Here is a 16,173-nt window from a genome sequence, read left to right on the forward strand (position 1 = left end):
GCAGTTTGGCTTTTCCTTTGAGAAGAAAATTATATATATATATATATATATATATATATATATATATATATATATATATGCAAACAACAACAAAGCCTGTTTCTAGACCCAAATTTTGTATATTTTTCTTTAAAAAGAAAAAAAAAAGTGCGCAGCCCTTCCTGTTGCGATTCCTGGGCTGCTGGCTTGTGTGTCTCCAGGGCTCTTTGGATCAGAGAATGAGAACTCCTTTCTCCTTTGTTGAGCTAAATTGAATTGGGGCCAGAATACATTAGAGTTGATTGTGGAATCTGCTGCTCTGAGATGTGAAAGGATGCTTCAGTCTGCTGAAAACAACCACTTTAATTCCTGAGTGCAAGCAGAGGTGCCACTGGTGCAAACACTGGCGTGTGTGCTCCAGTGCCTTGGTGGGGGGATGGAGTTCTACCCAGGATGTTCTACTTCAGGGAAATGACGCAGCCGCACTGTGCTCTCAGTGGTGCTGTAGGTCAGCATCACAAAGCGAGCTTTGAAAACCTCTCAGACCAGTCCAGACAGCAGTGCTCTTCACAGCTGATGAGAACTGCTTCTTCAGGACTGTGGTTCCTAAACTTTTAGCTTGTCAAAGTAAAAACTGTAGGCTGTGCTCACCAACACTTTAATGACTGGGCTAGGGCTGGAGAATGGGCAGGTCCAAGATGACACTTCTGCTGATCCCAGGGCCACACTTGGAACAGCAAGTCTCTCAGCATTTGTATGCTGAGTCGGCTGTTGAGTCAGTACTTTTTTGTTTGTGTCTTTGGAGACTGTGTTCCTGTCTGATCTAATACTTGCTATGTCATCTGGGCAGGCCTCAGACTCACAGCAACCCCTCTCCAGGCTCTGACAGGCTCTGAGTGCTGGGATTACAGGCATATGCCACTGGATTTTCTTTTTTGTTGTTGTTGGTTTTTTTTGTTTTTTTTTTTTTTTGAGACAGGGTTTCTCTGTGTAGCCCTGGCTGTCCTGGAACTCACTCTGTAGACCAGGCTGGCCTCGAACTCAGAAATCCACCTGCCTCTGCCCCCCAAGTGCTGGGATTAAAGGCATGCGCCAACACTGCCCAGCTAGTCTGGATTTTCTACTCAGGCATTTATGTAAATCTTTTTACCTAGCTGCCTTGGAGAACATATCTCCTGTTCTACTGTTCTAAGTAATGAGGTCCGGTGACTATATATTATTATAAGTAATGTTATCTATCTATCTATCTATCTATCTATCTATCTATCTATCTATCTATCTATCCGGTGACTATATATTATTATAAGTAATGTTATCTATCTATCTATCTATCTATCTATCTATCTATCTATCCATCCATCCATCCATCCATCTACCTATCCACCTATCCACCTATCCACCTATCCACCTATTCATCTATCTATCTATCTATCTATCTATCTATCCATCTACCTATCCACCTATCCATCTATTCATCTATCTATCTATCTATCTATCTATCTATCTATCTATCTATCTATCCATCCATCCATCCATCCATCTACCTATCCACCTATTCATCTATCTATCTATCTATCTATCTATCTATCTATCTATCTACCTATCCACCTATCCATCTATTCATCTATCTATCTATCTATCTATCTATCCATCTACCTATCCACCTATCCATCCATCCATCTATCTATCTATTTATCTATCTATCTATCTATCTATCTATCTATCTATCTATCTATCTATCCATCTACCTATCCACCTATCCATCTATCTATCTATCTATCTATCTATCTATCTATCTATCTATCCATCTATCTATCCATCTACCTATCCACCTATCCACCTATCCATCTATCCATCCATCTATCTATCTATCTATCTATCTATCTATCTATCTATCTATCTATCTATTTGAGACTGGATCTTACTGTGTAGCTTTGGCTGTCCTGGAACTTACTATGTAGACCAGGCTGGCATTGAACTCACAGATATCTGCCTGCCTCTGCCTCCCAAGTGCTGTAACTAAAGGAGTGCATCACCATGTCTGGCCTCATAAATAATTCTTAGAAGACTAACTTATGAGTGGGCACCATCTTTCCTTGCTTTCTGGGGTCTTAGTGTATGGAAATCAGTCAGTTGCTAGAAGAGGGGTGGTAGGAAATGGAAACTTTCCAGCCACATATCATAGTCAGCTTGGCTAAAAGGAGTCAAAGATGCTTGAGGTGTAAAGCCAGGGTGCTTCTGGTTTCAAGACAAAAACCCAGCTCAAACTGAAAAGCCGTATGGTGGAGCTGTGGAATCCAGGCATAAAGCAGTAACCTGAATCAGCATTATCTCAGCTCCACTGTCCTCTGAGTTGGGCTCTTTCTTAGAATCTGGGCCTTTAGCAACTCCAGGCATTGCTCATCAGATGAAACCTTAGAATACATCTTCTGTGAGCTCACTGAGAGTCCTAGGACAGGAACTCACTGACCCATCTCGGGACAAGTCAAACCAGTAGGACTCTGATAAGACAACTCTTTTACTTATTCCTTTAGAGGTCCTCCTTAGGCTGGCCTTGAACTTGCAACCCTCCTTCGTCAGCTTAACCAAGCGCTTGGTTTAGAGGTGTGTGTCACTACACCTGGGGGTTAGGCCAGTGTCATTTCTCTTATTTCCTGCTGGGGTGTCCTCACAGGACAGCTGTGGTATGTTACAGGAGGGAGAAGGTGTAATCATAGATGTTTCTGTCAGTTTATAGGGAATTCCTTCGCTTTCTAGCTTTTTGGGCCTGTATCAAAGCTGTATCTTATGTCTCCTCCAACTGAGTATAACCTGACCCCTGTAAAGCCATACATGACTGTCTCTTATTCTCTCGGCTGTTCATGTTTGTCTCTTTGGTGTCTTCATGTGCAGTGATTGCTGAGTCCCAAGCCCTGGGTGCATCGTGTATAGCAGTGGAATTCTTGTATCTCCTCTTCTTCCACCCCCTTTCCTCCACCAGGCTGAAGCCTTTTCAAGACTCTGGTCCCTCAGTTCCTCTTTGTGTTCCCTTTTGCGTTTTGTGAACATATTTTCGTATATTCTAATGTTTACATCTCTGCTTGTATTCCAGTCAGATATAGTTAGGAGATCACGAGACCCCACTAAGGGTTTGCAGGCTGCATCTACCCACAAACTGGCCAGCCCCTGTCTGCAAGAGTTGTGCTGGTTCTATGTAGACACCAAGGCCTGTCAATCTGCTGGAGTCCCAGAGCCCCAAGCTTGCTTCTTATAAAGCCTGGCTGGCGCTTGATGGCCAAAGAAATTTCAGTCCCTTATTTGAGAAATTGACTTAATTTCCCTTCCGAAGGTGAAAATCCTGACAGAATCATTTTAAGATACACTTATATATTTTATAGACATTTTTCATACCATTCTGTAGATAAATATATAGACTTTTTTCTTTTTAAGCAAAAGGTAACATTCTATGTGCTTTTCTGCATTATATTTATATATGCAGAAATGGTTCATGTGTATATGTCTATATTTGCGCACATATGCGTAACATACTTATACGCTGTGCACACAATAAAGAAATCAGCAAGCCATAACTGAGCATGCCAGAACTTACTGGTGTTGCACACAAAGCCCAAGGAAAACACAGGGGGAAGTTCCACTCCCACCTTATCCTTCTCTCTGTGTTCCAGTGCTGTGCCTGCAGGCTGCTGCCTCAGCATCTTGCTTTTGAAGCCATTCTGACATGGGTAATGGGTGTGTCTTCCCTGCTGGTGTTGAGGCAAGTCCTGAAGGAAGCCAAGAACGGCAGTGTGCTCTCTCAGTGTGCAGAAGCAGCTGGCCGGAGATACCAGCCTGGCTCATTCACTTAGTGTTCTGCAAGTACTGATTTGAGTACTCTCTGGCTCTCAGGGTAGATGGTAAGCTGGGATTAGCTTGGCTTCCTTGTGGGCGTGTGCATCTGCCTTTCTGGGAAGACACCCACAGCTTTTCTTCAGTAACTCGAGCTTGGTTACCATATCAACCAGTACAGTTTTCTTCATCGCTTGCTGCTGGTGTGTAATCTAGGAGCGGTGGGACCTGATGAACTCTGCTCCATCAGTCTTATTTCCCACTCACTGTGTCCCGCTCACTGTGACACTCGCACACCATCCTGTCCTCCAGAAAAGACACACGTCATGCACACATGTGCACACCACAGCCGTAGGTGTGAAAGGCCATTCCTTCCCCCGTGCCTGACTTCATCGCATTGGGCAGGAGTGGAGTTTGTAGGCATGACTGGAGCTTAGCTTCAATGCCGTGCCCAGCAAGTAGGAGGGTGGTCTCCTGGGATCTTCAGAGAACTTAGGACACCCAAGTGATTTGGGTGGGAGCATTACTTGGGGACAACTGACATAGCATTCCAACCTACATTTTGGTTTTCTTGGGGATTTTGTAGGCCAGGTACAAAGCAGAAAGTGCATAGAAGATGTGATTCACTTTGCCTGGGAAGAGAAGCTTTTTCTCCTGGCTGATGAGGTAAGAGCAGTCCCAGAGATTGGTGGGGTAAGTTCAGAGGGAGGGGACAAGCCTTCTTGTATAGGGGAGAATCCAGGTCTGATTATTCTATAGCCAGAGAGAACTTTCTAGGCAGAGTGATTCTGGGCAAGCAAAGGTGAGGAGGTTCATTCTTAACCTATGAATTTGGCGCATAAATTATCTCTTTGGTTTGGACTCTACTTGTATTGAACGCACACACATTCTCCCTATGAATGGGAGACTGAGAATTCACTATGTAGCCCAGGCTACCCTAAAACTTACTATATAGTCTAGGCTGGCTTTAAATTCACAGCCATATTCCTGCTTTAGTCTCACAGTGTTGAGACTACAGGTATCAGCCACCATGCTCAGTTAAATTTCAGAATTGTAACAATTTTAACAGATTACTTTAAACTTAGAGGAGGAGGAAGAAGAGAAGATGGATGATGTCACGGGTATCTATATGGTTGGAGCCTGAACTCAAACCTGTGTCTTCCAGTTCCTTCTCCTTTCATCTCTGTATGTTGGCCTCATACATGGACTGTCTTTCCAGCCTCGAAAGCAGATTTTCATCCTTGTAACTTCAGCAAGTTTATACCTGATTGGTTCAACTCCAGCCATAATTATTGGGCCAACCACTGTAGCCTGGGGTTGCAATATGCAAATTAACCAGGTCCAGGCCAGGTGCAAGTTCTCTGTCCTGCCCTTCCCAAATTCCACCTGGAAAGCCAAGGCGGCCTTCCCTGAAGGAGATGCCCTGGCTCCTACCTAAGAGGGGTCTGTGGGGGTGTAGCTGCCTTGTGGGGGAAGAGGCTAAAGCCACTCCTAACATGCAGTTCCCTGCCTTTTGGTAGTCTCTGGTCTACGACTGTAACTTCTCGAATGCTAATCACGAGGCCTGGGCTTCCCATTCTTTGTCTGATTTGGAAGGAACTGCGAGTTGATCATAGCCCATTGAAACTTTCCCTTCATTTCAGTGTGTTTATCTTTTCTTTTCTCTTTAAGCACCCTGCCCTGTTACCACATTTAAATTGCAGATCCATCAGTAATCATGGATCTGAAAACCTTACTTTCTAAAGAAAAAAATAAAAGGCATCAGTGAGACCTGGGGACTCCCTCTGGAAGCGCACTGACTACCCCACTGGTCTGGGAGGAGGGCAGGGCCTCTGACTGCCCCACTGATCCAGACAGCCAGCTTCCCTGAGTGTGGAACAGGTGGGGTAGTGTTTTCTAGGCTGTGAGTGTGGGCTGGCAAAAAGAGACAAACCTGGCAAGTGGCATAAAGGACACCCCACAGAGTTCATCCTGGAACAGAGGGTGGAGGACAGGAAGCTGCTCCCACTAGTGGAGGAACCAACAGTGCTTTAGGAGAAAGTTTGCTCTGGAGGACGGGGTCCCTGATGTCACCCCTGGCCTGGTGATGTGTTGGACAGGCAGGCTAGAGACTGGGGACGGGTAAATGTAGAAGTCAGGGAAGCTCCTAAGCTGTCTTAGGATCCAGTCTGAGGCTTTTCCCTTGCTTGTTCTGGAAGGCTCCTTCAGGGGCTTTCTGGCTTATGTGTGGAAATAGTATTGGAAGTGGGCCTGGCTGGTTTGTTCAAGGCTGGACTTTGTGACCTTTCCCCCGACAACAGGTTAACTCTGTACCTACGTACCCCTCTTGGGTGTAGACCATTGGCTACTCTCAGCTACAGCCTTTATTTGTTCACGCCTCCCAGAAGGACTCATCGCCACTGTCATGTGTCCCCTGCAGGTATACCAGGACAACGTGTACTCTCCGGACTGCAGGTTCCACTCCTTTAAGAAAGTGCTTTACCAGATGGGGCATGAGTATTCCAGCAACGTGGAGCTTGCCTCATTCCACTCCACCTCCAAGGGCTACATGGGCGAGTATGTTGGCCGCCACTCCTCCCCACCGCTGGCGGGTCTGCTTGGTTCCAGTGCTTGCACCCTCCTTTCTGCTTGCTGCTCTCTTATGGTCCGCCCACATAGTTAGAAAGCAGCCTTCATCACTTGCCACCGGTGTAAAACTCAGGAGACAGGCTGCATCTCTGGCAAAACTAGTAGTATAAGAACCATGCCTGTGCAGAGGCTCAAGGGAAACGCGGCCATGCTTAAAAGAAACCAGACTGGATAAGTGATAGGAATGAAAACAGGTCCCATAGCAGCTCCGAGTCTGGAATCTTCTGCTCTGTGTGCAAGGCTGCCTTAGCACTGAGACGGTTATAAGACCAATATTCGGGGCCCATATTTGTGACTAGTATTTACTGAACACTTACCCTGAGTTTGCAGCACTGAGAACCCTGCTGTCACAAAACCAGTATGTTACCAAGGAGTGAAGAACTAGGCTAAGAGGAAAGCCATGTGGCAGGTGGAGAACTGATGTCAGAGAAGAGGTGGAACTGCCAGAAGGTGGGACTGGAGAAGGAAGGGAAACATTGAGAGAACATTCTAGGCAGAAGGAATGGCATATGAAGTCTGAAGAAATGTTTTGGTTAGGTCAAGGGAGCCTCTCCTTGCATTGTTCTTGGCTTAATTTAATGTAGATTAAGTGTATGAATTATGTCTCAGGGAAAAAAGCAGCTGTAACAAAATGGCCTGAAAGTATAGAGGCTGAAAAAGGCTATCTTTTTCTTTTTTTCTTTTTTTGACATAATGGTTCAAAGATACCAGGAAGGCAAAGCTGGGCTCCTTGCAATTGTCCAAGGACTGTGGCTTGTGAGTGTGCCTCCTCAGCGTGTAGTACCCATCGTCTCTAGGGTAGGGGCTATCCCACCTCCCAGGAAACAAGGGGAAAGAAGGAAGAGACTGCTTGCTTTTCCTTGTAGGGGATGACTCTGTAGTATTACCTGCTTTTCTACCACCGGCAAGAACTCAGCCACAGCCGCCTGCTGGGTACCGAGGGTGTGGTGTTAGGGAGCTGGTGTCCAAACTGCATTTGTGAGGTCTTCCTGTAACTGGTGGATGTGTTCCTTCTGCCCAACTCTCCAGGTGTGGGTACAGAGGGGGCTACATGGAGGTGATCAACTTGCACCCTGAGATCAAAGGCCAGCTGGTAAAGCTGCTGTCAGTCCGCCTCTGTCCGCCAGTGTCTGGACAGGCCGCCATGGACATTGTTGTGAATCCACCAGTGCCAGGAGAGGAGTCCTTCGAGCAATTCAGCAGGGTAAGTCTGCCTGGCCTGTGTCCATCGCGGCTATCGTCAGGGTCATGAGTGGACATAAACCGCCACCACGCCATGTGGTCATGCATCTGGTGGTATGTCTGGGTGTGTCCATTCACGGCCATCTCTCAAGGGGGCATCTTGATGTCTCTTGGTTGCTGAACCACCCTCATGAGTTACCTCTAAAGATGCAACAGAGATACAACAGTTTAGAAGTGGGAAGACTTCCTATGTGAGTGAATGGACTCTTCTTTCTCACTGTGAGCATTGGAAGTGGCAGGATCCCAGGAGGAGAGCCCTATCTCGCAGAGATTTTTTTTTTATTATTAACCTGAAAAGAAGGGGAAGTAGCTAGGTCTCACAGTATTGATGTAAAAAATAAAAACCCAACAGAACCATCTTAGATTGTAGACTCTAAAAGTCAGTTCGTATAGGCTCCTCTCTCTCTCTCTCTCTCTCTTTTTGGGGAGGGCACCATAAGGGGGAGATTTGCTTGTTTGCTTTTTTGGACACAGGATTTCATAGCCCAACTAATTTTTTAATTCAAGATCCTCCTGTTTCAACCTCCTAAAGGCTAGGACTACAGGTATATCGACTACATTCCCCCCTTCTCTCTTTCACCCCTCCTCCTCTTTTTTGTAGTAAAATACAAACAACTAAACTGTTTCTCGTTTTAAACAATTTTTATTATTTATTTATTTAATGTATATTAGTACACTGTTGATGTCTTTAGATACATCAGAAGAGGGCATCAGATCCCATTACAGATGGTTGTGAGCCACCAAGTGGTTGCTGGGGATTGAACTCAGGACTCTGGAAGAGCAGTCAGTGCTCTTAACCACTGATCCATCTCTTGAGCCTCTTTTCTCATTTTAAATATACACTTCTATCCTGCTGTAGTGAATGCCTTTAATCCCAGCACTCAGGAGGCAGAGGCAGGGGAACCTCTGTGAGTTTGAGGCCGGCCTGATTCATAGTAAGTTCCATGTCAGCTAGAGCTATTCAGAAAGACCCTGTCTAAACAGACAGATAGACAGACAGACAGACAGTTCTGCTTCATTAAGGAAAGCCATTGAGATTGCTGTGCAGCCCTCTCCCATCCCATCTATCTCAAGAGCTTTTATCCCCAGTTGACACTTGAGACCTAGTAAATACACAGTTCTCCACTTTCCCATTTCCCCAGTTCTTGGCAACCAGCATTCTACTCTGTCCCATGAATAACCCTAAGACATATTTGTATAGGTGCAATTATACAATGTGTGTGCTTTTGTGACTGGCTTATTCCACTTGGCACAGTGTTCTCCAGGTTATCCCTGTGGCCTGCCCAGAACAGCAGAGGTCTCTTTGGGATTGAGGACTGGGTCGTATGTCATTGCATGGCTGTATCACATTTTGTTTGTCTTCTCATGCTCAGCCCTCACCTTGTTCTCCTGTTGTACAACAGGACTTGCAGAAATCCCAAATGATTATCTTCCAGCCCTGGATGCTTGTCCAGCTCTGGGACCGTTGCTGACTCTGCTCTGCCTGGGTCTGTGTCCATGTACACCACACTGACAGAGAATACAAAGGGATAATCCCTAGATGACATGATGGGGCTATCTCCAGGGGGACTCATGACTCTCACAGAATTGTTTCTAGGGTATTCCACCCAAGACCAGGGCCGTTTGGACTGATGGATGCAGAAAGACCTGTCCATGCCTACCTCCTTACCCTGCCCATTTACAGTGTTTGTTATCTGCTGCTCACTGTCTGTCAGTCTGTCACAATGAACAGTGTTTGTAGCCTTGTGTAGAATCATTGACACCTGTGCTTTCTATTACCATCAGGAAAAAGAATTTGTCCTTGGTAATCTGGCCAAAAAAGCAAAGCTGACAGAAGATCTGTTTAACCAAGTCCCAGGGATTCAGTGCAACCCCTTGCAAGGAGCCATGTACGCATTCCCTCGGATTCTCATCCCTGCCAAGGCCGTGGAGGCAGCTCAGGTCAGAGTGGAAGGCTGGCTGTCTTCCTGGATTCACTTGAGCTGTCTCTGAGAGGGTTGGCTTTTTGCTTTGGTGCTGACCTTAGGAGTTCTGAACTCTGTGGGCCTCCTGGACAGACACAGTTTACTGTGTGATAGCTTCTTAGAGTCCCAGCTGCAGCAGAGTATGGTGGTAATAGAGCAAGTGAGAGGCTAACCCCAAGTGAGAGTCCAGGGTGGACCACCACGTTGCTACTCTCGGGGTGGAGGCATAGCTCAGCTGTTAGACGCTTGCTGCTTGCAGAAGATCTGAGTCTGGCCTTCAACACCTACATGATCACTCACAGCCATCACAACTCCAGTTCTAGGGGAGCCAAGCCCTCATCCTGTTTCTGAAGATACCAGGCATGCATGTAGAACACAGGCATATAAGCAGGCGAAACTCATACACATAAAATAAATACACCTGAAAACCATTAAAACAGCAAAACATACTGACTCTGAAGGGCAGGACCCAAGTGGGGTGTGATACTGATGTTGGAGAAGCAATGAGAGGCCTCCCTTCCCCCAGCCATTGCCTCCTGCAGCAGTGATTCCTAAGCGTGAATATTCACAGTGAATGCCTTGGGTTTGGTTTACCGTTGGGGAGCTGAGAACCTGTGTGTCCAAGTCCTCATATGCTATTGCAGACCCTACTTTGAAGCTCGGGGGACAGTAACGTGTCTGTCAGTAGCATCCTCATCCTATCCTGGAGTATCTGAATACCTTGTTAGACACTAGGGATCCAGGCCCACCCTAGATGCTCAGAATCACACTCCCCCTTCCAGAGCCGAGAATCCCTGAGGGACGGTTGTATAATAATCCACTCTATTTAGTGCTGTTTTCATTGCTGTGACCAAACACCTGACAAGGTACAATGTAAAAGAAAAACGATTTCTTTTGGCTCCCTGGGTTATGGGTATGGCCCTCTGGTGGGAAGGCATGAGTCACTTGAGGCTGAGGCAGAAGCACAGGGCTGCTTGCTCACCTCTGGGCGAGTGAGGATCGGGAAGCAGAGGAAGGGGAAGCCAGTGCCGTTGTCTTCTTGACTTTTTCCTCATATCCCAGCCGATGGGCACGTTCTCCATATTTCCTCTGGAAATGCCTTCCTTCAGCCACAGGTTTAACCGTGTGCCTCTCTAATGCCCGAGGCTGTCCTAATCCAGTCCTTCAGCCACAGGTTTAACCATGTGCCTCTCTAATGCCCGAGGCTGTCCTGATCCAGTCGGGTTAGCTTTCTTAGTCATCATTAGTACTGCCAGCGCTGGCTCCAAGGCTTATCTCCCGAAATCCACTACTGGATTTAAATCCCAGGGCCCTGGATCATTTGCAGTCTGTGCCCATTGAACAGTTACTGGGATGGGGTTGGGAAATACTGGAACCCTTGAATGAAGATCAGGAGTTTCACAGCCACTGCCTGTTCAACAGTAGCCTCAGATGTCTGGGTCCCAGAACCAGCTTCCTGGCTGTGAGCTGGAATCCTACCTGATTTTGCAGGCAGGAAAGGGAGAAGGAGTGGCCTGCCACAGAAAAGAGGCACTGCCACTCTGCATTTTGGTTCTATCTGGCTTTGATCCCTTCACCCCAAGTGGGGTCTTACTTTATATTTATAGCCCAAGTGAGACCCCACTGTGTAGCTCAGGCTGGCTCTGAATTCAAGACACTGTTTATTTAAGTTTCTTAAGTGCTATGATTATAGGTGTGAACCAAACCCAGCTCTGTTTTGGTTTGGGTTTTTAATGTGTGCAGGTCTCATGTATGGCCAGACATGAATCTCAAGTTCTTTCTCTTCTCTTCCCACAGTCCCATAAAATGGCTCCAGACATGTTTTACTGCATGAAACTCCTGGAGGAGACTGGCATCTGTGTCGTGCCTGGCAGTGGCTTTGGGCAGCGAGAAGGCACTTACCACTTCAGGTATTTGGGGGTGGGTAGTGTTGGTCCCTTGGGTTCTTGCTTTAGAGACTGCAGGGTATGAACCTCTCTTCTTGAGTGGCTTCATCACGGCAACCTCAGACCCTCTGTCAGAAAATAAGGAAAACAGGGGTGCTTCATAGCCCCAAGTATCCCCGGACTGTCCTGCCTCTCTGCTGCTTCCTGTCCCCTTTACACTCTATGCATCTGAATGTACAGGACAAAGCCAGGGCCTTAGTTAGATTTCTGTTACCATCATAAAGAGCATGACAAAGCAACTTGGGAAGGAAAGTGTTTATTTGGCTTATGGGTCCATGCTCAGGGAAAGCCCAGGCAGGAACCTGAAACCGAGAGCACAGAGGAACACTGATTAATGGCTTGCTTTCCATGGCTTGCTCAGCCTGCTTGCGTATGTAATCCAGGATATCTGTCCAGGGGTGTCCACCCATGGTGGTCCAGACCTTTCTGCATCAATCATTAATTGATTAATTGATAAAGAAAAAGCCCCCACAAACTTGTCTATAGGCCAGTCAGATGGATAAAGTTATTTTCTTGAGTGAAATTCTTCCCAAATAAATCTAGCTTGTGTCAAGTTGACAGAAAAACCAGCCAGGACAGCCTGGCACAGAACAGGTGTTCAGTACCTCCTTGGTTGCACTATGGGCCATGACAGTATCCTGGGCCCCAGAGCCTCTTAAGGTACTATACTAAGACCACAAACCAAAAGGCCGTTCACAGCCATGTCTTGCCCAGCCCTGTTCAGACAGACACATGGATTCCCAGAGCTGTTAGGCAGACGTTCCTCACTGAGGCCAACTCTGTTCAGAACAGTTATTTCTTCACAGCTCCTGTGGCAGATGCTAAAAAAAGAATTGTCATGAGTTACTGGCATTTAAAGCCAAGTCTTTGCACAGTCAAAGATATGAGTTGTGTCCTTAGATGTACTAACTGCTTACCTGGCCCTTTTATCCTTGGCCAGGTTCTCTGCTGCGATTTATGGTCCCATCTAAAATGGAGAGCTGGGATTGCAGTGTAGCTCAGTGGTAGATCACACGACGAGTGAGGTCCTGGCTTCCATGCCTACCTAGCACATCACCAAAAGTGTAGTTGAGTTGGGAAGCCTGTTGTCAGGACTGCAGGGAGAGCTTACTTTTATGGGAACTGGAGATGTCTTTGAAGTGAAACCTGTGATTTGAGATTGGCTTACTGTCAGAAACTGAATACTGGGACACACACATGTGCCTGCACACACACACACACACACACACACACACACACACACACACACACACAGAGAGAGAGAGAGAGAGAGAGAGAGAGAGAGATTTCTGAAAGAAAGGCTGAGAGTCATGTTCTAGGATTAGAATAGTTCAACCACTTGCCTAGCATGGATGAAGCCCTAAATTCAATCCCTAGCACCACAGAACAGGAAGGAAAAAAAAAAAGTCATGTTCTAGAAAGGTCTCTGTACTAGTCAGAATGTGCTGCTGGAGCCATATGTGGTGGGGCATGCCTTTAAGAAGCTGAGGCAGAAGGATTACTGTGACCTCAAGGCCAGCCTGAGCAGCAAGGGTGAGTTCCAGATCAGCTAGTGTCATATGACGCCCTGTTTTATAAAAGAAGAAGAAGGGCTGGAGAGATGGCTCAACTGCTGAGAGCACTGACTGCTCTTCCAGAGGTCCAGAGTTGAATTCCCAGCAACCACATGGTGGCTCACAACCATCTGTAATGGGATCTGATGTCCTCTTTAGGCAGGCAGATATATATGCAACAGAGCACTCATACATTAAATAAAATTTAAAAACAAAAAAAGTATAAAAGAAGAAAAGAGGAGGAAAAAAAGGACAGAGGCAGGCAGATCTCTGTGAGTTCAAAGCCAGTCTGATCTACATAGCAAGTTCTAAGACAGTTGGGGCTACATAGAGAGACCCTGTCTTAAATACACAAACAACAACAGCAACCAAACCATGGTGCGGCCGTCTATGGTAATGAAAAATACATTTTAGTGACTCAGAATCTGGCTTATTGCTTTAGTAGACAGGTCTGACTGTAGTGGAAATGCCTGTGTATAAACCACTATTATGGTATGTGTCTGTATTCCCAGCCTTCTGGAGGCCGAGTCGAGAGGATTGCTCAGGGTCAGGGCTTCCCCTCTCATCTTGACAGCACGTGAGGCTGGAGGAACTAAGGAGACCGGAGTTTCACAAGTGTTAGGTGCCTTCCTGGGCCTTGAGCTGTCAAAGCAGACAAGGTGGAGCCATTTCTCAGGGCTCACCCACCCCGACTCATCACCACTCAGCAAGGGGTGTTGTTGGATTCACCCTGTGAACAGCCAGGCTGATGTCAGTCTCTTTCCTGACAGAATGACAATTCTCCCTCCGGTGGAGAAACTGAAGACAGTGCTGCATAAGGTGAAAGACTTTCACCTCAAGTTCCTGGAGAAGTACTCATGAGGAGAGTGAGAGCCAGGACCACCCAGGCCTCCCTCATGGACTCTGCCTCAGACCTCATGCAGGTCACCGACCCTGTTCATCATCATTTTCCCAAGGAGACTTCTTTCTTTGTGCCTTGATGTTTGAGAGTTCTTCTGAGCAAACAGTGATTTCACAATGCCTCGCAGGCCCTCTTTTTTGTTTTTTTGTTTTTTTTTTTAATGCAACCAAAGTAGAGTCAACCTTCTATCCAGATGTACTTGGGATTCTCTGAATCACTGTTCTGTTTGGAAAGTTACTTTGGGTCTGGAGCAGCCAGGGTACATTGAAATGAGATATTTCAGATCTGGAGAAACAAGCAGGTGTTGGGAAAATACGTGACTTAACATGATAAGGGATGGAAATCTAGAAATCAATAGTGAGATCCAAAATAACAAAACCCTCACCAGTGTGAAAATGTAGTGTTTTAGACAGTAAACCGCAAATCTAGTGAGAACTCAGAGAAAGCTGCTCGTTCTGGGCTGGAGACAGGCAGCAGGCAGCGCATCACAGACAAGAATATGGAAGCCAGTAGTAGGACAGGGGTCACATCAGATACCAGGTTAGATTGTACTGTCTACCTAGAACAGCTTTCTCCAGGTTTGCTGGAGCCTTTGTGCATACCATTGCCCTCTGCTGGTGGCAGCAGAGATAAGCAAGGGCTGAAAATGGAAGCGATCCTTTTACAAGGCCTTGAAACAGTGTTTTTAATTGTTTCAAACTGGATTTGGTTTGTTTGTAACTAACTGAGCACAGTACCTGGTTACACTGGCTGCCAAGAAGGAGCACATGCAATCTGATTCAGTGTTCTCTTCACTTCAGTTTCCTGCCTCCCTCCCTGATCTTTGGACAGCATCTTATATCATCAGCCATCCCTGTGTGTCACAAAGTAGCAGCCACCAAGCAAGTATATTCCTTGAACTAGCACACCTGGGTGGGCCATGTGTACACCAAGGAAACAGGTGCTACAGGGAGCGCCAGACCAGGTTTTCCTCTCCATCTCCTGTCTGTCTCCATTCTTCAGCGAGAGTGAGAGAAGCCATGGGGGGGAGTGCTAGCTCAGGAGCCTGGGTACCCAGTGAGTTAGGGGAGCTTAAAGAGCCTGAGAGAGAAAGATGTGAGGGCTGTGGAGGAAGGCTGCAAAGCGTCCTCCTGCCCTGTGATTCCACACTGCAGAGAGTGCAGTTTTAAAGAACTTCAGGTTGTTAACACTCACAAGCGTTACGTTACTGGGAGGGAATAGCCGCATCCATGACAGTATGTAATGCTCTACAACTTTTCCTTTAAAAGCTGAAAAGGTAGCATGTGTGCTTGCCAGGCATATAATCCAGATATGCTCCGGAGTTCTGAAATTCCTCCATGAAAGGTTAACTAGAAGCTAGTATATTTTTTATATTTTTGTAACAATTGGCTTTTTTCATGGGGGGTGGAGGTGGAAGGGTTTAGTATTTATAGTCCTAACAAGTCCAATACTTTTTATAAGTGTCTTCAGATTATAAATAATCCTCCAAATTTTGCAATGTTTACATGTTTTTTTAAGATGACAAATATGCTTGATTTGCTTTTTAAATAAAAGTTTAGCTGTTCTAATAGATTAACTTCAAGTAGGAATGCTGGCTGTGGTAGTTTGGCTTTTCTACAGGTTCTGTTCCCATGCTTCTTCCGTTCTGGTGTCACTCGAGCGGCGTGTGGGTGGGGCTGTGGAAGCCTGGCCAGGCTGGACCTGGACAGCCACACCTCAGAGACATTGTTTCCACTTGGATGTGAGCAGGCACAGGCCTGCGTATTCTCTGCTACTTCCCATTATCAGCTCTTCCGGCCTCCTTAGCATGGGTCCTTGTGGTAGCCATGCTGGGAGGCTCTGAACAATAAAAGATGTGGAGTGGTGACTGATCAGCTTGGTCAATGCAAACTAAATGTTCGTGGGGCTGAGTATGGTGGCATACACTTTAATCCCAGCACTAAGGAGGCAGAGGCAGAGGCAGACTGACATCTGCCAGTTTGAGTCCTGTCTGATTTACATAGTAAGCCCCTTCGCAACAAAATTGAAAACAACAACAGAAGCAATAAATGGTTAAGTGGATGTCACTAATTACCTGTCTGTGTGTGTGCATATATATGCATATATTTTTAATATTTCTTATATATTTAATATAT

General features: G+C 46.2%; 1 protein-coding gene across 2 annotated transcripts in view; it reads left to right on the plus strand.

The window, feature by feature from the left end:
- Positions 1-15,909, plus strand: part of Gpt2 (glutamic--pyruvic transaminase 2) — a 35,475-nt gene extending 19,566 nt beyond the window's left edge. For both annotated transcript variants that reach the window (XM_076915549.1, XM_076915550.1), the window contains exons 7-12: positions 4,391-4,470; positions 6,224-6,360; positions 7,462-7,636; positions 9,460-9,615; positions 11,436-11,548; positions 13,908-15,909. In XM_076915549.1, the coding sequence (XP_076771664.1) occupies positions 4,391-4,470; positions 6,224-6,360; positions 7,462-7,636; positions 9,460-9,615; positions 11,436-11,548; positions 13,908-13,998 (752 nt within the window). In that variant the 3' untranslated portion in view covers positions 13,999-15,909. The remainder of the gene's footprint in view (positions 1-4,390; positions 4,471-6,223; positions 6,361-7,461; positions 7,637-9,459; positions 9,616-11,435; positions 11,549-13,907) is intronic.
- The last annotated feature ends 264 nt before the right edge of the window (positions 15,910-16,173 follow it).

This window comes from Arvicanthis niloticus, chromosome 18 (genome assembly GCF_011762505.2).
Source record: "Arvicanthis niloticus isolate mArvNil1 chromosome 18, mArvNil1.pat.X, whole genome shotgun sequence".
NCBI classification, from domain to species: Eukaryota; Metazoa; Chordata; class Mammalia; order Rodentia; family Muridae; genus Arvicanthis; species Arvicanthis niloticus.